The following is a 23880-nucleotide window of genomic DNA, read 5'->3' as shown; positions in this document are numbered from 1 at the left end:
ATTTCAAGCTTCCCCAGTAGAAAAATGTTGTTCAGTGATTTAGCATGCACAAAGTTCATTCTGATCTCTAGAAACCGTGGTGGCTGAAACAACCTAATCCTATTTCTTAGTGAAGAGGAATGTCGACACAGCCCTTCTGGGGGCTGTTTACCTTCTCCTCCTCCTTTAGAAATGGCAGGTGGGCTGCTGCTGACATGGCTTCCTTGTGTAGCTGCTCCAGTAGGAAGAAGGCTTTCAGGAATAGTGATCATGACTTTTTTTTTTATTCCTGTGGACTTCCTTAATTATACTTTCTTTTTAGAAATTTGACCTGAGCATGTTTGTGAGTAATTATGGGTAGAAAATGCCAAGAATGTGAAAAACACCAGCAAGGGGAATTCTACTATCCCAAACTAGCTGCCTTCCTAAGCTACTTTTGGTCCATTTACCTCACTGGTCAGATTCTATTCCTTTTTGAGTGACAGGAATGTCTTCATTTTGAAATTCAGGTATATGTATTTGTGGTACATTATTTCCTTCAAGGGAAAAAAAAAAGTATCTACAATTCAGCAGGACCATTGGAAAATCATAGTGTCAAAGGTTTTGAGTAAACATGACACCATTACTGCTAAGTGTGAAAAAAACAAGTGGTTACTAGGGAATGATTATTCAGAATATATTAACAAAAGCTCAAGACCTTTAATTTAAAAATTCTTTGTGTTACTCTATGATTTAGAAAGGTGGCATATATATATACAAAGTGACATTATAATCTTAACTCATTTTATTACTTTTTGCCTTTCCTCTACTACATTAATGGAATTTAAAGCAGACTACAAAAGAAAAAAATGCAAAATCAGTGAATTAAGACTTAAAGCATGAAAGAAATATCAGAAGACATTCAGAGTATGTACTAACAGCTATCCAGATTTAGATAATTACTATAAACTGGGCTTATATTTTCTTAATTGGACCATGACATCCCAAACCCAAAAAGGAATAAGGAACAAACCTTGGCTTACATTATATACTACTTGTGCAGAATGTGTGGAACAGATATAAGGAACAAACTTTGGCTTACATTATATACTTTTTGTGCAGAATGTGTGGAACAGATACACTTGTGTTCAAAGAAACCCCAAATTTTCTGAATCTGGTTCAAACAAAAGAGCTCTGGATAGCATGGTAGCCTTAAAGGAATCTTTTTGCCTATTATTTTGTTTTTGTTATGGAAGTATGCCAGTGGATGTTCTCATTATTTTGTCCACCTTTTGCCTAAAGGAATCTCCTTACTGCTGTTGGAATATTTTATACTAATTTTTGATTTCCACAGACTGAATAAAGACTAAAAATGTCTTTATTATGGAAATATTCAAATATGGCCCAGATAGAAAAAAGGACTTCCATATACATATATAATAATATATATAATATAATATTAATATATAATATACATATGTATAGTGCAGCTTCAGCAATGATCAATATTATATCATTTCTTTTATTCTACGTACACTATCAATTAGCTATTTCTGAATTGAAAACCATGCTAAAACAGATTGATTTCATACAAGAAACATTTAGTACTCTTCCTAAGTGTACTGTTTTCTTCAGATGTGTGGAGGAGGAAATAGATATTTTTTCCTTCTGTTCTTCTGTGTTCTCGGCTGGGTCTCTGTAACAAAAGACAGGAGAAAAGCATGCAGCTTTATGTGGTCTAAGTTTTATGTGATATGGGAGCCCTCACAAGGAAGTGAAGACCTGAAGAAGTGGTTACACCTGAGCTTTTTCATGCTAGGGTTGAGGAAGAGCGTGGAAAAATGTGATAGAACCAAAGGGGTCTGAGCCAAGTGTAGTAAACTGCAAGAAATTTGGCAAAGTCTGTTCATGTAGATTCCTTACAGCACCCCTCCAACCTGGGAGATAAGGATGCTCCTTTCCTCCATGTATGGGGAGGGCAAGTCTCACATGAGGGTTTTATGAATTGCTTTAGGGGAAGGTCAAAGAGCCTGTCAGTCACCTAAAATTCCTTCCTAAAATTCCTTCAGCTTAAAACATTCAGTAAGCCAACATGCCATATTTGGGGGTAGTGTGTCCTGACCCTAGTCAGGCAGTTCTGCGATCTTAGCCAGTCTGGACTGATGATGATCAGGCTGGTTCCTGCATCTGTGTTCAACTGGCAAGTCGTCTGGGGCTGGCTTGTCTAGGATGCCTTTCCTCCCACACCGGTGGTTGTTGGCAGAGGGTTACAGGTGGTGATGGGGAAATCCCTCTCATCTTCCAGCAGGCTGATCCAGTCTAGACTGAGCAGGGTTCTAAAAAAGAGAGAATAAAAAATAGGCCAGACTTCCTGAGGCCTGAGCTTAGAGCTCATACTCTTGGTCAAAGACCAACCAGATTTAAGAAGTGAGGAAATACCTGTGAAGTCATCTTGCAAAGCCTGGGGATCCAGGAAGTAAGAAGAATTGAAGACTTTTTGATAGCAGTTTATCACCCTCCCCCTACACTTTGAAAAACTATTTTTTAGAGTATTGAAAATCATGATCATTTCACCACTAAATACTTGAGTGAATAGTCTTTCATTTTTTAAGTCATTACGATTTTATAACTCAAATAGAAGTCATATAAGTTATTGATCCTTTCTGAATCCGGGTGTTATTACTAGAGGCTATATCCTAATTTCCACTAACAACAAAGTTACCGTCACTATCGCTAGGAGTCAGTTTGCTTTGTTACCCTGTTATGTATGCTGAACATATCTTATCTCACTTAACACAGGTAAGTATGCTTGCAGGACATCAAATCTTACATTCATTTATAGGGATGAGCAAGAAAGGTTGGGTGAACTGCCTAAAGCCACAGAGTTAATAAGTGATGGCTTTGAACTCGTGATAAACTGACTCCACTTTCAATGTTCTTATTCACTGCACATCAAGCTCTCCTGCAGCTGGGCAGCAGGCCACAGTATGCTGACATTTTCTGGGAGGCCAGGTAGAATGGAAAGGCTAAGCCAACTCTCTTCTCCATTTTTTTAAAGCAGCAAATGAATTTAAGTTAAGGGAGTAAGTTGTTTCTAGATTTAACACCGTGGAGCTTTTGTAAGAACATCACTGGGCTCTATGAGGTCACTGCAAAGTTGATGATGTGTGTATGTTAGAGGCTATTGTTTTGGAGACACAAAGAGTTCCATTTCCTTATTGTTGTGTTAGAAGTGTCCCATATGGTATGCATCCCTATCCATGTTCCTTTTTTCTGTCTCAAAACCAATCTGTTCTTAATCACTGTCACACTAGTGATGCTGGAGAAGCTGAGGCAGTTGGGAAGGATCAGTTCTTAATGACAGTAAGACATCTGTTTCCTTTTGAGGGAGATGCCAGGGGTGATTTTCTTCTTTCTGAGGATGAGCTGGCATAGTAGGAAGATGTAACCCAGTTGGTCCAGATTCATGAAAATTCACTGATTCTTTTTTGGATCCGAGTTAATGTCAGGCAGTCAGACATCAACTTTATGTGACTATGCCTCAAAAATAGTTTAGTATGTATTTTTTTCTTAAAGTCAGCTCCATCCTGAGTTGCAATAATTGCTTTTATTTTGAGGTCTGGTGTGAGGCAGTTTATTCATATTCTTTGAAGAAAGACAAATGGTAATATAATTTTATTGCTATCTTACTGTTGCAAAACATAATTACTAAACACTATGCCCATTCTGCATTCTGACAGTGAAACTGTGACAGACTGTCCCTTTTCAAGACGAAAGCTATTTTGGGGCTGTCGTCATCATCGCCTAGTGGAGTCTTGCTTGCAGGGGGTCACATTTTAGCTTCCAATGACTTTTATGTAATAGCCTCTTAATGTATATGTCTCAGGTAAATTGAAGCTAATCCCTGCAGGAGATAAGGTCAAATGTAAAGCTAACCATTATCCGTATTCTGGAAACTGATGGTATCATCAATGTTTGTTATGGCTTTTAATTGATAGTCATTTAAAATCAGAGCTTCAGTGTAGCATACTTTTATGGGAGAGAATTTCTTGGATCAAGACCCTGTAGTTAAAAATCATTAAAATTACAAAAGTAAGATCATCATTATTGAACAATTAGTATCTACGAGCTATTTTATTATGGCAATTAGAGACTGTAGATCTCACTAGCCTAAATCAGTAGATTAATTGAAATTGAGCCTGTTTTCACTCACTTGGCTGTCTGGTATTTTTATTCTCTATTTCAGGGTAGGATGATATATTAATCTGGAAATAATGGTCTAAAAACATTTGAAAGCTTTACTCCTTACAGATAGAGGACAGCTCATTAAACAAATACATAAGATGCCCTTAAAGAAATCAGCATTGAATGTTAATGGAACAGAATATTAAATAATAGATTGCAGGTAAAGAGTTGATATATAATTATAAACAATGAATTTAGATGACTATTATCAGTGTTTCAGAAGAGAGAAGGAAAAGAAAAATTCAAAGGCCAAGACATTAATATTCTCTTCTGGGTTTTCATCTTAGAAATAGCTAGATAGTTCAGTATCCTCCAGATTTGTGCATATGTGTAAAACTTAGGCAGTGTTCTGCTTTTTATAGTAAAAGCAATTTTTTCACTTTTTATTTTTTGTGGATTGAAATAATTCAGTTCATCAGGAAAATGGGTGTCAATTGACATAATGACACATTTGAAATTATTTTTAATTACCACTGTAAGTTATTTGTCATTTTAGGAAATATTCTCAACCACACAAGGGAAATGGTTGATGGTTAACCTTGTAGCATCTATCAACTTTATTTTAACTACAAAGAGAAAAAACTAAGTATATTTGTGTGGAGTTACTGGAGAATAGTTTCATAAAAAGGAAATCATTGGCAGCAGAAAAAATGTATTTAATTTCTGTTATGTTGACCTTTTAGTGTACATGAACTTAGAGTATATGCTATTCTGTTTGTTTGTTTGTTTGTTTATTTATTTTTGAGTTTCCAGGTTAACCACACTCTTCTCAGCTTTAAGCCAAACATAAGAAGAGACATTAAGACTTTCATTCTTTTCTGGGTTGCCTCCTTCCTGAAGAGCAATGGAGATGCTGTTAAGTGGAAGAGGATTAATCACATCTATAATTTTCTTCCTGTTAAAATTCTCAACGGCTGTTGATATACCACTTTCAGGTAAAGTGACAACATTCAGTACCTACTTAGGGAAGTCCATATTTGCATTTTGATTTTTAAGTAGAAAAATTATAGATTGAGCATGTGATTTTTCTACCATATTTCTACAGATTTTATAGCAATCATCAAACTTTGTGTCCTCCATTTATATTTTTTAGAAGGCTTATATTTATTTGGCTGCTTGCTATAATTAATTAATTTTGCTTCTCAGGCTTTTAGCCTCTTTGTAAACTTGGCACATAACAAGATGTATAACCTATAAATCAGGCGGTATTTGACCATGTAAGGTAGTCTGCAATATTACCAACAGCTATTGCTTCTATGTATCAGATGAGTTTATTTTAGAAAGAGTTGTGGCTCAGAAATGACTGGCATTCAACCAATTATGACAAAAAGGAATTTAGTAAACTTTGAATTATTTTTCAAAAGTATATATTTAAGAATGAAAATTAGGAAAATACTAGAAAAATTTTCATAGTATATAACTAAAAGTATTAAATGATACCAATTCTGCAAAGTTAGAGCATTCTGTAGGGTGAATTCGTATCAAAAGGTTGTTCAGTCATTTTTATGGGTGTATATATCTTAGCATATGTTGGTAAAAATGGATGTAAATCTCTAACCATCATAAATCAGTTTGAACAAGTTACAGTAATTGAAAGTTCAAAAATGATACATCTGCATACACGTTACAAAATGGTATATAAACTATGTAATGTACAGGTTTAGGAATTTCTCTTGTTTATTAGCACATGGGATAAAGAAAAGGCCATTGAGATGTTTTTATCCATATAGTTCAAATATTAATCTCTAATATCTCTTCTATGTATAATTTGGGGACTTACAAGAAATAACGGTTGTTTGTTGGAATCATAGCATTGGAAATAATCTTTGCAGATCATCTCAATTTCAGGGAATTAGTCTTGACCTCAGAAAGTTGAATAAATATTAGAGAGGTGCTAACAGTGAACTGAAACTTTTGTTGTGAAGTACTTGGTCTGAATGTGAATAGAAAAGGAAATAATTCTCTGACCATATAATATGTTTTAAAACCATTTTCTGAGGGCTCCCTTAAATACTCGATGCAGCAATTTCACATGACACACTTTGGGCAGCCCTGCATTTATAGTTCAACCCCATGGTAAGAATCTTTTCTCTACTGTCCTTGAGAGATGGTCAAGTCTGTGTTTGAATATTCGCCTTTCTTAAGGAATTTTACCTACCTGTTCTACAGATGTACAAGTTTAAAGTTCTGTTTAAATCAAGCTGAACTATGTTACCCTACACACAATATATACCAGCCTGTTTGTACAAACACTGGTCAAGAACCTGAAATAATTCATCTTTAGTAGATTCTTTTGGTTTGAGTATGCAGTGCTAAATTAAGAGCAAGGTTCTTGTCAGTCTTTGCAGGAAAGAGGTTAATACTTTTACATTTTCTTTCCAGGAGCACCAAAGATGCACTAGGATTCCTGACTCAGAGTCCTGAGCATAGAATATACATTTTCCTTCCATCTCTTTTCATTGAGTTCATCAGTGGTGAAGGATATGAAATTTTGTATTAGTCCCTAAGACACGTTTTTATTCTGGTTGTCTCCGTTACTTATGCATTTTCATGGTGTAATGTCCTTAGACAACAGTTGTTATAAAATATTAATGACATGTTTTCAGAGCAACTGAATATTCTCCATTTATTTCAGTACTCTAGAGCTCTCACTAGCAAATGCAACTAAAGCAGGTGTCCAATTTGAATGTCAACAAATCTGGTGTCTCTGTAATTGGCCTAATTATAGAGGAAAGGATTTATAATGTAGAATATATATTTTATAAACACCCAAAGGTTATTAGCTGCATTCCCTGAATAATTAGTTATTGCTGACACTTTGTAACCTTAGCAAATTTAAGAAAGAATAATGTTCTAATAAACAAGTTGTTCACAAGTTATTAGCTGATATCTTAGGGACTGGCGCTATTGTGCATATCCCTCACCATTTATAACTGTAATAACATTTAAATAATACGAATTTGCAACAAATTCAAGACCTGCTCTACTTAGAAATGGTGGTAATCAGTGATAAGGAAAATGTCAATGAACATATGAATGTTATTTGCATGTTATTACAATGTTTATGAGTATTCAATGGGTAAAGCCTAAACTTACGCTAATGTCGCTAAGCTAGTAAAACTCAATTATTAGATTCATTAGGCGAAAGTAAAAAGAAAATTGAAATTTAGAATTGAAAATGGTGTCGAGTTACTGTATTAGGATGGCATCAATGCTCAAGATGTGATACATGGACCCTTTAGGGTCACACAGATTTGCTCAGGCAGTCCATGAGATCACATTTCATAATACTGAGGTGTCATTTTTCCTTTTTCACCATGTTGACATTTGCACTGACATTACAAAAGCAATGGTGGGGAAAATGCAGTTCCAGCCATGGGCACCAAACTGTGCCAGTACTCTTGAGATTGCTGCTGACCGTATACTCGTAGTAAAGCAAACCAAACGTCTAAAAAAAACAAGTTTTGCCTAAGATTTTCCTTGTTGAAACAGTTAAACATTATTGATTTTATTAAATTCTTATCCTTGAGTACATTCTTGTTGGTGTTCTGTGGGATGAACTGGGAAAGGAATATGAAATAGTTCTGCTATGTAACAAAGTACCGTGGTAGTCTCTATTCCTGAATAGTGTCATGATTTGAATGCAAAGTTTTTACTTAAAAGTATAACTGACAGACAGAATTTGATGACTGATGGGTATTTTTCCTGAAGCAAACGAAGTGAGCTTGTCACTTCAAGAGAAACAAGGGATCATGTATGTTGTCGATGATAAAATTTAAATGTTCAAGCAAAAATTAGAATTGTGGAAAACTTGTGCCTTCTGCAGTGAGTTTGAGAGCTTCCCAACATTTAAGGCTTTTCTTGGATCAGTGATAATATTGACAAATGTGAATTTTTAATATTGTATAATGACATGTGTCAGTATTTGGAAGTTCTGCATAACTCAGTGAACCAGTATTTATTTTCTAAGTGAATATTGTAAGATGTTACAAAACCAGGCATGAATTAAAAAGTACCCATGGATGAATATAGATTAATATGACAGAATGAACATTTGTCAATATGGTTTCAGGTTCCATATTGCAGTAAACCCTTAAGAAACTACCACTTACTGATTTTTGGTATACTATCCAAGAACAGTGCCCACAATTACCAGAAAGGACTATTAACTATCTCACCTTTTTTCAAGTACACATCTGTATAAGTTCGGATTTTCCTCATTTATTTCAACAAAACAACTTATTGCGACAAATTGAATATCAAAGTAGAAATAAGAATCCAGCTGCCTTCTAGTAAGATATTAAAGAGACTTGCAATAATGTAGAACAGTCCCACTGTTCTCTTTATATTTAGTATTTTTGAATAAATGTTGTTTGTTTAAAAAAAAGGATTATTTTAAATTAATATAAATTTGAGATTTCTCAGTTTTAATTTCTAATATGCCAAATATTATTAAATATATCCTAATGAACAAAACCCTTTGAGGATTTCCTATAATTTTTAAGGGTGTAAAAGAATTCTGTGACTAAAAAGTCTGTTTATCTGACTTGAGCCTCTAATTATACAAATGAGAAAACAGAGTGGTTCAGGGCTTGGCTCAATGTCACAGGGTTTAAGGCCTGTTTGTAACTCCACTTTGCAATATTACTCATGTCACAGGGTTTAGGGCCTGTTTGTAACTCCACTTTGCAATATTACTCATGCAGTCACTCTCAGTGCCTTTCTGAAAATTGCTTTTCTCAAAACATTTGCCAAAGTCAGGTTCTTGCTGCTGAACCATTTATACTTCCTTGTGAATTCAACCCTGTCCCCTTACAGAGATTTTAAGAACCATAGTAAAATTATCATGTCTTAATTTGAAAACTATCAAGTGCCCCCTGACAGTAAATTTTTACATATTTCATGATCTGTGTCCTATTTCAAAATATAACCCAAGTTTGTATCTTCAGCATTAATACATTTATGTCATAGTCACAGTTCTCAGAAATGCCATCCAGCTACTTGAATTGGTTGGAGGCAAAGTCGACCCCTGCTTTTTAAATTTGTCTTGATGGTTACCTAATTTGTCAAACACAATGTTTATCACAAGATGAGGAAATACTTGAATAGGTAGAATCCATTTAAAACGGGGAAAAAACAATCTCAAGCCTCCAAGTGGGATTAAAAAGTATAAAAGGAATATTTGTAAGTGGGAAAGGACAAATAATAAACAAGCTTAGGGAAATATTCACAACAAAAGCGATATATAGAAGTAAAAATAGAGAATGAGTTTTTTTTTTCATAATAATTAGTAAAGTATTTTATTTTAAAATGCTAGTGTTTATTGGTGGCAGTGATGTGGGAAACCACTGTATTCATATGTTCTTTGTGGTAAATATTTCCTTACGAAATTATATTAAGATTTATCCAGAATCATTACCATTTGTGTCCAAGCCTGGAAATTTATCATAAGTCACTTATCAATAAAGGAAAATCTGTAAGCTTAAGGCTCTCTTTTAAACGAAAAAAAAAAATCTAATGCCCAATGATAAAATTAAGTTATCAAATTTCAGTGGGAATAAACTATATAAAAGTAGTAAATTAATTATAATATCTTTGAAAACCATACAGAAAAAACAGAATTGTGAAAATGAACTAAGTAAAAATGCACGTACACGTCACTGTAGACTAAATGCCGATAATTTAAGTATTGATGTTTTAAAGTTGTAATGATAGGACTATTTTTCTTCTGCTTTAAAAATTGATAAATTATTCTGGGTGTAAATAAAATGAATGTGCAAGGCAACGTGAATTGATGACAGTGAAGTATAGTCCTTATAGCTAAGTACATTTTGCAAAGAGGAAGTCAGATTTGTTAATACAACTTTCATTGTTTTATACTCCTTTTGCTTACCAATATAGACAGCATGTTTAAAGTGTTTTTGAAGAGCGTGTTATTAAAATAACTATTTTAATATTTAGTTCAACAGGTTCCAACGATCATAAAACAGTCAAAAGTCCAAGTTGCCTTTCCCTTTGATGAATATTTTCAGATTGAATGTGAAGCTAAAGGAAATCCAGAACCAACGTGAGTATTTCTGTCAAACTAAATAATTGTTTAAATGTGTACAATCCTTTATACTTTTTACTCTAATCATTATGAGCTTAGTGGACTTTAAATCTACATATGATTGAAAGTAAGGATTTCCAAATGAATGCTAACTATTTCTATAAAAGTAGAGCTTGATTATTTTTGCCATTAAATATTGACAGTTAAAATTATGTTTACCGTGAGATAAATTGTCTTATATTAAATACCTAGCATAGGTTTTGGGACTGTGGAAACATTCAACAGTTCCTTACCTTATGAGTGAACAAGGTAGCTAAAAACCAGAAAATTATTTATTCTACTTAATGAAGGTAGCATTTATTAAGCTAAAAGTTAATACATTTATAAACAATATTCTGTACATATTTCTTACTGCATTTCTTATAAATGTGACACATATTCTGTGAATAGGTTGTTAATATTTTTTAAGTTGTCATAGAAATGTTTAGTCATCTAAGATGACAGAATACAATCTACATGGTTTATTACTATCTACTGTTTTATTATTAATGAAGTAATTGTTACTGTAGGTGAGCATAATCACTGGTTAAGTTGTTTTCAAAGTACCTCCTGGTTTTGAAAGAGAAAGAAATGTGTATTGAGAGAGAGGAGGGAAAAATTGTGGGGAGAATTCAAGATTTTAAAGTTCTAAATGATTCTAAAATGGAGAGGAAACATACTTTTATTGATTTACCTGATCATTTTATATTTACTAAAAATGAAAGACTGAAAATTGATTATTTAAAATTGTATTGTGTCTAACATTTTTATTGCCCTATAATTTGATATTTTAGAAATTATTAGTAACCATTAACATGTTAAATTGTCATTATTTCTTTTACCAAATAGATACATATGATTAGTATATGTAAATATGGGTAGAATTATACTGGAATGAAGGAGAATTTATTTAATCAATGTGAATATGGATAAATAAATATTATGATATATATTAATATTAATTAACTAAATTATGTCAAAAGATAATACCATACAGTCATTGGAGATGATTAAGGATGAATTGTATTTATCATGTCAATATTCAGCATTGAGTTTAATTATGAACTTCCACTAGTATTTTTGATAAATCATTGAGAATCGGCAATAGAATATCTGCTATTAGCACTATCATTTATTTTTCTTGAGCCATAACCAGTTATGTAAGAAAATAAAGAAAATATTAAGAGATTATATTTAATATTATATTAGTATTAATAATAGTAGCATTATTAGATAATTTGATATTCTATCTGAAAACTCAAGAAAATTCACTTGGGAAAAAACAGATTTAATAAATATGAAGGGTTGCATTAAGCGTTCAATTATTAATCTTTTAAAAACTTATAATAAATTGCCTGTTCAAAACAGAAGATAGTTAGAAAACAAAAAGAAAATAATAACCCATCACAATAGTAAAAGGAACACACCCAGCAATTTCAGTAGTTACTAACTGCGGTATCAACCAAAGTAACATCAGAAACTACGTAACAAGAACTATGTAGCATCTAAGTTGGGAAGAGGACAAAGAAAATTTGAATGAATGAAAAGATGTAACATATCACCAGTTGGAAATGTTTAATTTTAATATGTGGAGTTATCCCAGTCAACATAATGGTATTTTAAAGAATAGATTCTCTGTGCTCTTTTCTAAGTAAAACCAGCAAAATGTAAAATACAGTGAGGGAAAAGTAAAAGACGTTGTCAGGAGAGAGGCATGCTCCTGACAAAAATAGGTGTCCCATGAAGTTTTGTCATTCCTTTAAAAATAATCAGATTATGTAAGAATATGTTGTCCTGAAACATACCCAAATTTGCATGGGTAATTGATACATAATACTAAATAAAATCTAATTGGAAAGCCATTATTTATCTATTAGATTGATAAATATTGTTTTAAAAAAAAGGCTTTTTACAGCCTTGTCCATAGAACTAATACTGTCACATACTAGAGTAGGAATTTAACTAATTTATTTTTTTTTCTGAAATACAATTCTGTAATATTTATCAAAAGCTATAAAATTGCTTTTATGTTACTGGTTTATCAATCTCACTTTTAAGGAATTAGCCTAATGACGTATTTGGATATGTACTTAAAAATAAATATGTAGGATTGTTTATCACAATATTCATAAAAGGGAAAAAAATGGAAATAACTACGTAACTTAAAGAGTAACCATATGACAGAAGATAATGGAGCCATTAAATCTGTCTTTAGTAGCATTGTAATAATTGGAGAAATTCAAATGGCAAAATTATATATTCATTGTGGTCTCAAATATGTTACAATATGTCTAAAGTATTAATAGGAAATATGACCAATTTCATATTACTTGTGTGTTTTTGAATATCAGATTTGTTCTTCATACATACAAATACACATACAGAGGCATTATGTATTTTTATTTTTTAGTCTCCAAATATTATAGTCTCTAAAATACTAATAAAGATCTTACATTATCTTCTTAATGGGAAAAAATTTAAATGTAACTTTAAGTTAAAAGGAACAGAATAAAACCTCTGTTTACTTTTTTTCTCTCTCAGATGTCACAGTGTTTTTAAGGACTTGTGTCTCAGTCAGTTCAGGCTGTTATAACAAAAATACCACAGACTGAGAGGCCTAAATAAAAACATACGTTGCTCACAATTCTGGAGGTGAGAAGAGCAAAACCAAGTCACTGGCAGATTTGGTGTCGGTGATGACCTACTTCCTGGTTGATAAATAGCCTGTAACCTCACATGGCAAAAGGCAGCAGGAGTGTTCTCGAGATCTCTCTTCTAAATACACTAATCCCATTTGTTGAGGACCCGCCCTCATGACTTAATCACCTCCCTAAGGCCCTTCCTTCAAATGCTATTATTTTGGGAATTGGGCTTCAACATACGAGTTTTAGAGGGCCATAAGCATTCAGTATATAGCACTTTATAAGATTTTTCAGATTGTTTGGAGACCCTTTTTTGTATTACATTCAATTAAAAAAAAATATATATATATACTTTAAGATATCTTGGTTTTGTCATTTCTCTACATTTGTTTGTAAATACTTTAAGAAATGTGTTACGATTTTTCAGGGCTACTAACTTCTGTTTTATTTTACAGATTTTCGTGGACTAAGGATGACAAGCCTTTTGATCTCTCTGACCCTCGGATAATTGTCTCTAACAGCTCAGGAACCTTCAAGATCCCAAATGAGGGGCACATAGCTCACTTTCAAGGGAAATACCGCTGCTTTGCTTCTAATAAACTGGGAATCGCTATGTCAGAAGAAATCGAATTCATAGTTCCAAGTAAGTATTACAGTGGAGATTTCATTTTACACGTTTTAGTGAAGTGTTAAGTAGGAGTTATTCAGGGCTCCAATGAAATAACAGATTATTTATTTAATCAGCTTATATAGGCCTTGTATTTTATTTATAAGGGAAATTGTCTTCCAGATCTTGATACTTACAAGTGGATGGCCTTGAAAGGAACATAATTTTGCAGTGTTTCAGTAATAATATATCGACCATGGGAAAAAACAGTATTTGCATTGCCTCATAGGATGAAATTAAGTTAGATATGTTTGTTAGATCTGGCCACATTACACTGCAGTAACAGGTAATCCCCAAGCCTGTGCTAACACAAGGCTACTCCTTGATGATGCAGTTTATGGTGGATCCCGCAGCTCTTCAGGGCAACTGTTCTCCATGCAGCCTCTCAGAGATCCAGGCTGATGAAGATACCATTCTGTGTCTGCACCATGTGAAATTTCTGCCATCATCATCAAAGAGTCTGGGGGAGAGAGCATAGAAAATTGCTTCCAACAACAAGTCACACAGGCCCACCTAACTTCAACATCATGGGTGCCCAATAGGAGAAGAGAACCAGTAACTGGTATATATTAGTAATGTTTTCCATGAATAATCATGACAGCAAACTGCAAACCACTTTATTGTTAAGGGTGTTATTTATCAATAATTACCACCGAGAGTAAGTGGCTTTATCATTACCGGATCCAGCCTGTGTAGCATGAGATCTCTGATGACTGACTTTCACATCTGGTTGTTTATTTTGCTAGATTTTGGTGTGTCCAACATTAATGGATTCTAACCAAAGGCTTTACAGAATAAATTCCTAGGTAGAAAACAGTAAAGAGTTTCTACTCATCAATTTCTTCTTGCAGAGTTCTAGACACTGAAGAATTCAAAGTCATAGAACTCCAGGATGTGGACACTTGATGCGGGGGGGCGGTGGGTGGGGGCAGAATGTACACAGTCTCAGAAAAACAAATGATGAGACGAATCTGTGCCTTATCCTAAAAATCTGGCCAGGGGACTGGGTTTAAATTTTTCTAAAGTCCTTAGGTTTTTCTAGAGGAGATACTATAGTAAAGTATGTATCTTAAAATGTACAGAATAATTGCGTTACAAATATGAGGCAAAATGAAGGGAATTATCAAACTGTGGTGTGAGGGGGAAGAAAAAGTAAGAAAGGAGAGAAAAAAGAAGGACATTATAAACTTAAATCTAAATATATAATCAATTAAAGATGAAAGTAAATAGACTTAATGCTCTATGATTTAAAGAAGCGTATAAACTGTTTACCACATAACACATCTAAATCATAGGGAAATAGACTTATATAAACTATAAAGATGGAAAAGCTATCCCATCTTTGGAGTAGATAAATAGATACCTTAAATAATCTTTAATAGATAAATACTATGTGAGAAAAAGATATGGCTATAGTAATAGCCAAAGTAGACTTTATTTTATAAAGGCTTCCTGGAGATTAATTCATGAGGCTTATATAATATGAAAATATATGAAGCAAAAGTAGAACTATAAGGGGAAATAGACAAATTTATTATAATAATGAGAGATGTTAACATATCTGTTTCATTACTTGGTAGCTCAAGCAGAAGAAACATTAGTAAACACACAAAAGATTTAAAGAACCCAATTACAAGCCCTAGGTGATGAACATGTATAGAATAATATACCTAAAACTGCAGAATGTTTTTCAATATGCAATGATATATTAGATATGAAGTAAATATGACCAACATACAGTTAAGTTATAAATCATTAATAAAAAGAAAATTAGAAATGCCTTCTGTCTTTGAAAATTAATGAACATATGTCTAACTCAAAGGTCAAATAAGAAATAGCAAATGAAAATAGAATATATTTTGAAGTGATGATAGTAGAAATTCTGCTTAACAAAACGTGCTTTGAGGCAGCTTAAGTATTATGTTAGAGGGATATTTTTTCATCTTAAAAATACTTTAGTAAAGAAGAAAGGGTGAAAAAAATGAATGAATGATCTAATCTTATAGGTAGCATAGTTTTAAGATGAAAATGAGCTAATTTTGGGTAACAGAATAAACTCAGAGTAAAGGGAGATAGTGGTAGAATTACAATGCAAAATAAAAGAATGATGAAAACAAAATTTGGGATGGTAGTTACCTCTAATGGAATGGGGAAGAGAGAGAATCTCTACCAAGCAGAAAGATAATAGTGATTTTATGTTTTTCTTATGGGTGGTGGGTAAAAGAATGTTAGTTGTATTTCTTTTTTTTATTATTATTATTCTTTACATTTATTTTATAAATGGTCTTCTTATGCACACAAAGTTAATAGGTATGTAGCAGAGTGATTTGTCTGAGTTACATATACTGAGTTACTAAGTTTGATATAGCTATGGGCAGAGTAGTGATACATAAATTTAGAAACTGGCCTCTGAAGTTTGGGTTTGAAATGACACTCAGTAGGAAATGTTAATGAATTCTGGGTCAGAAAGTATTACCATAAAAACTGTGGTTGAGAATCATAAAATCAAATAGATACAACTATTTATAACCATATAACCATAGTTATAATCTATATTGTATAACTATATTATTATCTGTATTATATAAGATGCATATCTAAATTAACTGAAATAAGATGAGAGAAAGAAAAAAGGAGATATTAAAAATCTGTTGTAGGAAACAAAGCATGAGGGTGATCTCTAACCTGAATTCTGGTGGTTGCTATGGAAACACAAAGGAAAAGGCGGTTGCTAGACCTATTGCAAAGAAGGAAATGGCACGTTTTAGTATAAGATTCTGCAATTAAAGGATTTTAAAAAATATATTTTCTCTCGTTATCTAAGCAGACCAAGTGAAGACATGAACAACGGAAGGATAATTCTGGCCGCAATCTGCTAATGTTATAGTTAAGAGATGAGAATTGGCTCTGAGCTGTGTAGTGGGTAATTGCTCCATCTTTTCTGCTGCTGTAGAAAAGAATGTAATAAATTAGGTTTCTTATGCATCACTTCCACTCCCTCCTGAAATTACTTCGTCATCTAACAGCTTTCTGTAATGTCTTATAAGTTGAATAGGACCGCCACCCCAATTCTTAGGAGTTTATAAATCAGAGGCCGCTTAAACCTTCCTACAAGCTTTATCAATTGATTCTTCTCTTAAGCTATAGAGAATTGATTCTCCTTTTATATCGACAGAAATTTTGTGATTCGAGTTGTAGAGTTTGTATCTCTCATTTCTTAAACTTTTCTTTAGACCAACCTTTAAGGCTTTATCCACTTAAGTTTCAACACAAGCACTGTAGCTGAAAATCTTGTTAGTACCCCCTACAAACAGAAACCTTTATATACAATGTTTAGTTTCAGCTCTCAACAGAATTGCATTTGAGTTTGCTAGGAAAAGAAAAAGAAGGAAAAAAAACAAACAAACATGATGTACTGTTTTCAAACATGTGGAAAATCATTGAACTGGATTTTCCAAGATGTGGTATGGAGTTAGTGAATTATTCAACAAATCTTTATTAAACTCCTCTCATGTTCCAGACACTTTTCTAGTAATCTGAGATACAGCAGTGAGCAAAACAAAGTCTGTCCTAAAGAAACTTCCATCCTTTGGATGTGGTGAGAGTCTGGGGGTAAGGTGGGCTGTTCTCACCTTCATTGCTACAGACATCAGTGGAGTTAAAATAATGATACAAATAGTTCTCTTTTGGCTGTTCAGTGCGACCCATTCTTCAGGGCACAGATCCACCTTCTCCCCTTAGCAGTCTCAGTCCATTTTAGCCTATGATGACTTTTCTGTCCTTGGATTCTTTAAACCATTTTTGAGGTATCATTTACACATAATAAATTTTGCTCACTTTAAGTGCACAATCAGTGACTTTATTTCATAAAAAAAAATTTAGTACAAATTTCATCATTAGCCAATATTAGAACATTTCCATCATCTCCAAAAGATCCCCTGTGCCCATCTGTAGGCATTCTCTCTTCCTACCTGCAGCCCCAGGCAGTGTCCTGCCTCTGTAAATTTCTTTTGTGAGCATTTCATATCAATGAAATCATACAACATATGGTATTTTCCATCTAGTTTCTTCCACCTAGCCTGTGCTTTGTGATTCATGTAGGATAAATTAGTAGTTTGTTCCTTTTTATTGCTGAATAATATTCCATGATACTAATGTATCACATTTTGTTGATCCATTCACCAAGTAATATCCATTTGGGTTGTTCTTAACTTTTCGCTATTACAAGTAGTAGCATTAGTAATAATTAGTAATGTTAGGAATATCCATGTATAAATTCTCTGGAAGTCTGAAAGCATTACTTCCTATTTTTTGTAAGAGTCTCTTCACTGTTATATGTATTAATTAGGATGCTTGAAAATGAGAACGATATCATGCTGTCCCATTCTTCCTCCTCTATATCATCTGATTGGTGCTGTAAGAATGCATATTATTGGTAATTGATGTACTGGTTCAGAGGCTGAAGAAAAGATTGAATGAAAGTAATAATGCAATTTATACACTATTAAAGTAATCTATTTTACTATTTACTTTACCATTAAAGTAATCTTCTGCTATTAAAGTAATCTAAGGAGTGGTAGGCTTAGGATGAAACCATCTATGTACTGTTTTCATGGAAACCAATTAGAATTTCTAGTGTGCTGGGTTTCTACATTGGTACAGCTTCCTCAGATTCTGCAGGACAATTTCCTTAAGACATATCATGGCTATTTGCTGCTCTGATTTGGGAGAGGTTGGGCAGCAAAAACAGAGGTCTAGTAGCTATATATGCTAGTTTCTTCTACTAATATAGGCAAACCAACCAAAGAAGATCAATTTGTTCAGTTGAGGGTGCAACTTAAGAGTTGTAAAGGTTTAATTAAGGCCGAGGGTTTTGCTCTCATCCTTCAGAGTATTTGAATGACTAGAATGAAATGGATTGAATTGGTCGTCCTGCCTTCATGTGAATTCATTACCAGCTCATAGAGTGAAAGGCAATGTTATTTCTCTGTAGTCCTAAGTGGATTAATGGGCTACTCTACAGGAAATGGGAATCAATTAAATCTCTTTACAGACAGAAACTGGAGTTAGGGGTGATACAGCATGTGAGCTCAGTAGCATGCATTCATGATAATGACACCAGACTGAACGCGATTTGCCAAGTACATTCAAGGGAAATGCAAGGCACTCAAAAGCTCCCCAGGCCAGTCCTGTAAACAGAGCGAGAAGTCAAAAGTAAATAAAGGTCTTTGGCTTAGGAAGGTTAGCCCAATGATGGAGAGGACAGAGAAGGGGGCATGGAATAATTCATTAAACAAATCGTAGGTTGTTAATGAAATACATAGTATTTCTTTCTGACCCCCTCTCTACCTCCTCTGAGAAAGTTAATTCCGAATAATTGCATAAAATGTCAGAAGTTACGATATAGGCTACATGAAAAATCAGAGACAGCAGGAAAACAAAGCTCTTTGTCCCTTTGTCTGTCTCATCTCTCTATGGTGTGGCTGTGGGTACCATGCAAAGTGAAAATATTTGAATAATAGCCAACATACATTGAGTGATTTTTAAGTGCCTGACACTATCTTAACTGGTTTATATGAAGTTGTTAACTTAAACTTTGACACAAATCAATGAATGAGGTGTCATGACAGTTTCCATTTTGTGAGTGAGGAAACTGAAGCATACTAAGTAACAAGTCAGTTCACATAGCAAGTGATGAAGCCAGGATTCAGGCCCCAGCAGCTGGCTGCAGAGCACATGTGTATCACCCGATGCTGTACCGTGTTGCTTATGCTTTGATCATTTAGTCAACACATCCTCTAGATGGACTGAAAAGCACTGTACTTCTTTATTGAAAATGCCTTGGCAGTAGAGTATCAGACCTAGACAGAGGTAGAGAATATAGGGAGATCTGATTTTATTCCTTGGGTGCCAAGGGAAGATAATCTGTAGTTTACATAACTTGATAGTGGTTAAGTCATTGCAGTGGTTAGTCAGAATGATTTGTGTTTAGTTAAAGTATCATGGTGCCATTTCATTACTACCGTTACTATTAAGCGTGTTGGCATGGTGGGACTCTACAGCTTGCTCTTAAGAAACTTAATACCTAGTAAGACTTTTGAGGAGCCCAGAGAGATGAATTTAAAGGATTCTAGGAGCCCAGAGAGATGAATTCAAAGGATTCTAGGATGCCAGAGAGAAGTAGAAGGGAGCACAGAAAGATAAAGATATTGGTCTAAAACTACATAGTCAGTTAGTTTCAGTCCTTGGGCTAGAACCCAGTTTATCCTACAGATGCAAAATATTTTCTCAGAAGTCTTCTATATTTCAAGTATGAAGGGTTTTTCTAGTATGTTAAGTCAAAAGAATTAAGATGATGGTTTTCAAAACTCATTGCCAGTACCTCAGGTTGTAGAGTCCCTAGAGATTTGTATTTGCAGGTTTGTTGTGTGTTGATAGCTCCAAAGAGAAGACTAGCATGTCGCTCATTTGTCTCCAGGAAAGTTTTTCATGGTAGATGGGTTTTCAGGGACCTGTACACTTGGAGTTGTTATTCGAAATTTGTCTGCTACTCTCTCTGTGTGTGTGTGTGTGTGTGTGTGTGTGTGTGTGTGTGTGTGTGTGTGTGTGTGTTCATCTGCATTTGGTTATTATGGGATTTCCAAACATTCTTAAAGTCCTGCTTACATAGATGCTGACGTATAAGGTTCTGATCCCTTTGCAGAGAGGCCATTCCACGGTCAGGTCCAGCCTTAGTGAAACACAGTTAAGTGATTTTGTTCTTGGTGTTGCTGGCATGCTCATTGGAAACATGTTGGCAAGCTAAAGCAGGGTAGTTGCCTCACACAAAAGAAAAATTATTGTTTATGATTCATTTTTAAAAGCGTTGCATCTGTCCAAACTCAACAATGCTAATGTTTATCAGCAGAGAAACACAATTAGCATAGTCATTGGTTGGAGTTATTTTTAGATAGTCATTTCTTTATTTGAATTAAGGTAGACATCATACCTGCTGTTCAGTTATAATAATCACATTTCACATTTATTTGTGGATGTTAAAATGCTCACTTTCTAGCTCCCTAAATAGTTTCAAAGTCAAAGAATAAGACCTAGAAAAAAACCTGACAAATTAATGTCCCTTATGATATTTATTCTCAGACTTTTAATTATTACATATATAAATATTCTTCCCCGTTTCCAGAGATTAATTTCATCTTTGGTCAAAAGCTGTTCCAAAGATTCATGGCATGCGATAAAGGGCTTGGTAGACTTACAAATTTTATTTTATTTGTTTTTTATTATGGATGCCTTGGAAGCCAGTTGAATAGCATAGTTAGATTTTTTGGAATTACAATTTTATAATCTAGATGTAATTAATGTAAGGAAGATAGTGGTTCACTGGCAGTACTGTCTGTCTGAATTACTAGATGTTTCTGAGTGCTTTGAGGAGGCAGATCTCCAATTAGAGCTTTATACTACTTTACAATAGATCTCACCCTGGAACTGTGTATTCATGTTAGGCAACCTGCAGTGTGCTTGTCACAGAACGAGATTACCTGCTCCTTCCATTTCCTAATGTGTGTTGCCCTTCTTCTGTTGCTTCTTGCATATGAATATAAACAGATTCAATGATTACTGAACAACACTGCTAACTTCAATATCAGTAAACACTGGGTTTCAGTTATAGCAGGTTATACTAAAATAGGTGATTTGAATTTGGAGCTCAGGATATATAATAGTTTTGTAAGTAACTGCATTTGAATGAGGTATACTTTCTGCAGAATGACTTGCATAACATTTGCCATGAGTCAAAGCTAAGGCTGTGGTATTGATATTTTATCTACAAGGTAAATGTAGGAATGTACTCAGTGTGCTTTCTCATCTTTTTATGGAAATTTCATGCTACCAAGAGCAAAAGTATGATTCCGAGATGGTTGCCATCCCAAATATCTTTCCAGACCTGCCAGGAGAAATCGGTTAGAGTGGGTTGAGCACAAGGGAATCCACTGAAGGAGGACTGTCAACATGCCTGACGCCTGCCTTTTGAACTGGCAAAAAGGCGCTGTTATAACCACACTGCCCCCTGCAATGCTAAGCCTTGAAGGGTCCTTGAATTTAGACAAAAAGCAATTCATTGTAACCAGCTAGTGTATTGATAAGAAAAACGTCAGCAAATTCCCTCCACCACTAAGGGGCAAGGGAACAAATTTACAGAAACAGTACAAAACTTCTCAAGAAGAAAGTTTACAATGAATAGTGTATCTTTAGACTTCCAAGAATAACGATAATCTTCTGTGAACCACAATATAAGGATGAAATACAGAGTTGGAATACCTGCTAATAAATTCCATCAGGTCAGTAATGTCATCAATACCTTCTTAAAGTCCTTCTCGTCCATCAGAGCCTGAGTAATTCTATAATGCAAATTCCCCTAACAAAGTTGAAAGATACAAATAATGTTCAGGCAGAATATATTTTGAATATTCTTAAAGCTATTTTATAAAAAATTTAGTAAAAATATCAAACATTGGTATTGGATTTCAAATTCTGCACAGTTGTGACTTATGTTCCCAGTGTAACTGCATTGCTTCTTTAGGAAATTGATTCGAGCCTGGGAAAGAAACAATATGTTGAAAACTCACAAAGTCTCCTTTCCTACGTTAATTCCATTTCACTTAAAATTTCATTTGCTGGGAGTGATTCCAATGTGAATGGCTCTCTTTCCAATTTACAGTGGTCATGTTTGGCTTTTCGTTGTATTCGTGCCTTTTTCCCCACGTGGGTCTTGAATGGTTTATTTAGTTTGGTTATGTACTGAATAGACTATTTGCCAATCACATTAAAGAGCTTCACAATAAAACAAAAGACAGAGAATATGTATCCATCTAAAAATAGATCACAGTGTTTGGAGAAAAAAGGTTCCATGTCTATCAAAACTTAAAAACGAGTGACTCCTATGATTCAGAGCTTTAGATGTCTGCATAGAGAAATGTGCACAAGCATATTGTTGCCTTATTGATGTCACATAGCAAAAATACCTGTTGTCGACAATTACAAAAGGCACAAATATTTTTAAGGTTGTATAAGGATGCGTTACAGATTTTTCTGCAGGAAAAAGAGGACAACTAAGATTTGGAGGGTGTTGAATTTATTTAAAATGCTCCTATTTTTAAAAAGAATGCTTTAATATATTATTTGTAATGTTAAGACATTACATGGAACATAAAAATTTTTAAATAATGCCTTAAAATTTTTTTTTTTAATATCAGATGTTCCAAAATTCCCAAAAGAAAAAATTGACCCTCTTGAAGTGGAGGAGGGCGATCCAATCGTCCTCCCATGCAACCCTCCCAAAGGCCTCCCGCCTTTACACATTTATTGGATGAATATCGGTAAGTAATGTTCTGTTCTAGCAATAAAGGGACATTTTAATTTAATGCATCATGTCAGATAACATAGTGGGACCAAAGATAAAAAATAATATAAGGTTATCAATGTGGAATCATAGTTTTTTAAAAACTATATCCATCTGCAGTCTGCTCCAAGTCCTAAATATACTTGAAGCCACTAGAAAACAACTCAATATATTTCTTGATTTTGCCATATCTGAAAAAAGTAGAGGCTGTTGATATGATCAAGTAGGTCTGTGATGGAAATACTTTTTATATTCCAAAGAACTTACCTTTGGGATATTATCCATGTCAGAGTTGAAGATGGCTTGTAACTATGTGTCTAGCCTTATATTTCTATTTTAATAATGTTGAACCTACTTCATACAATGACCCACATAGAAATAAATATCAACTTTTGTGTTAAATTTGCCAAAAAAATTTTACCAACTCTTGAGTTGGAATTCCAGCTTCTTGTAAAGCCTGCTTATGGCATGTATCTTAGCAGTGTTCTCTAAATGTTTCCTCTTGTGGCCCACGGAGAAAAATAATAATTATATAGTACTTGGAAGGAAGTGAAAGTAGCTACTTTGGGCTGCAGCCAAATGTTCCAGACTCCATCCATCCTAGAATTTTCCAGACTGCATTCACAGAAGAGAGATTAATATCTCAGACACACTTTGGGGGAGATCTGTTTTAAAGAAATGTGATCCTAATGAAATAAAAGTAACAATTAGGCTATTATCTGAATTGGACCAGTTTAAGCCAATGCAGACCCATAGAGCAGAAGCAGAGTCCTGGATGGTAAGGAGAGGGAGGACGTCTAGACTGACTGTCCACCAGTGGACTTCTCTGGTTAACATTGAAAGGCGTGCTTTCAAGGGTTTTGTTGTGTTTTGTTTTGTTTTGTTA

The 23880-nt window shown here is 34.1% G+C and overlaps 1 protein-coding gene across 14 annotated transcripts in view; it reads left to right on the top strand.

Moving 5' to 3' along the window:
• CHL1 (cell adhesion molecule L1 like) overlaps positions 1–23880 on the top strand; it is a 181547-nt gene that overhangs the window by 96507 nt on the left and 61160 nt on the right. For 10 of the 14 annotated variants that reach the window (XR_010384794.1, XR_010384795.1, XR_010384797.1 and 7 more), the window contains exons 3-6: positions 4957–5138; positions 10165–10270; positions 13389–13576; positions 22849–22971. Coding sequence is in view for 10 of the 14 variants with exons in the window: in XM_031470752.2 (XP_031326612.2) it covers positions 5048–5138; positions 10165–10270; positions 13389–13576; positions 22849–22971 (508 nt within the window). In the remaining 4 variants the exon portion in view is untranslated. Of the gene's footprint in view, positions 1–4949; positions 5139–10164; positions 10271–13388; positions 13577–22848; positions 22972–23880 lie in introns of all 14 variants that reach the window. The other 4 variants (XM_031470755.2, XM_031470757.2, XM_010987406.3 and 1 more) reach the window with 2 other exon arrangements.

This window comes from Camelus dromedarius, chromosome 17 (genome assembly GCF_036321535.1).
Source record: "Camelus dromedarius isolate mCamDro1 chromosome 17, mCamDro1.pat, whole genome shotgun sequence".
Lineage (NCBI taxonomy): Eukaryota > Metazoa > Chordata > Mammalia > Artiodactyla > Camelidae > Camelus > Camelus dromedarius.
The sequence above is the reverse complement of the archived record's forward strand: the minus strand, read 5'-3'. Positions and strand labels throughout refer to the sequence as shown.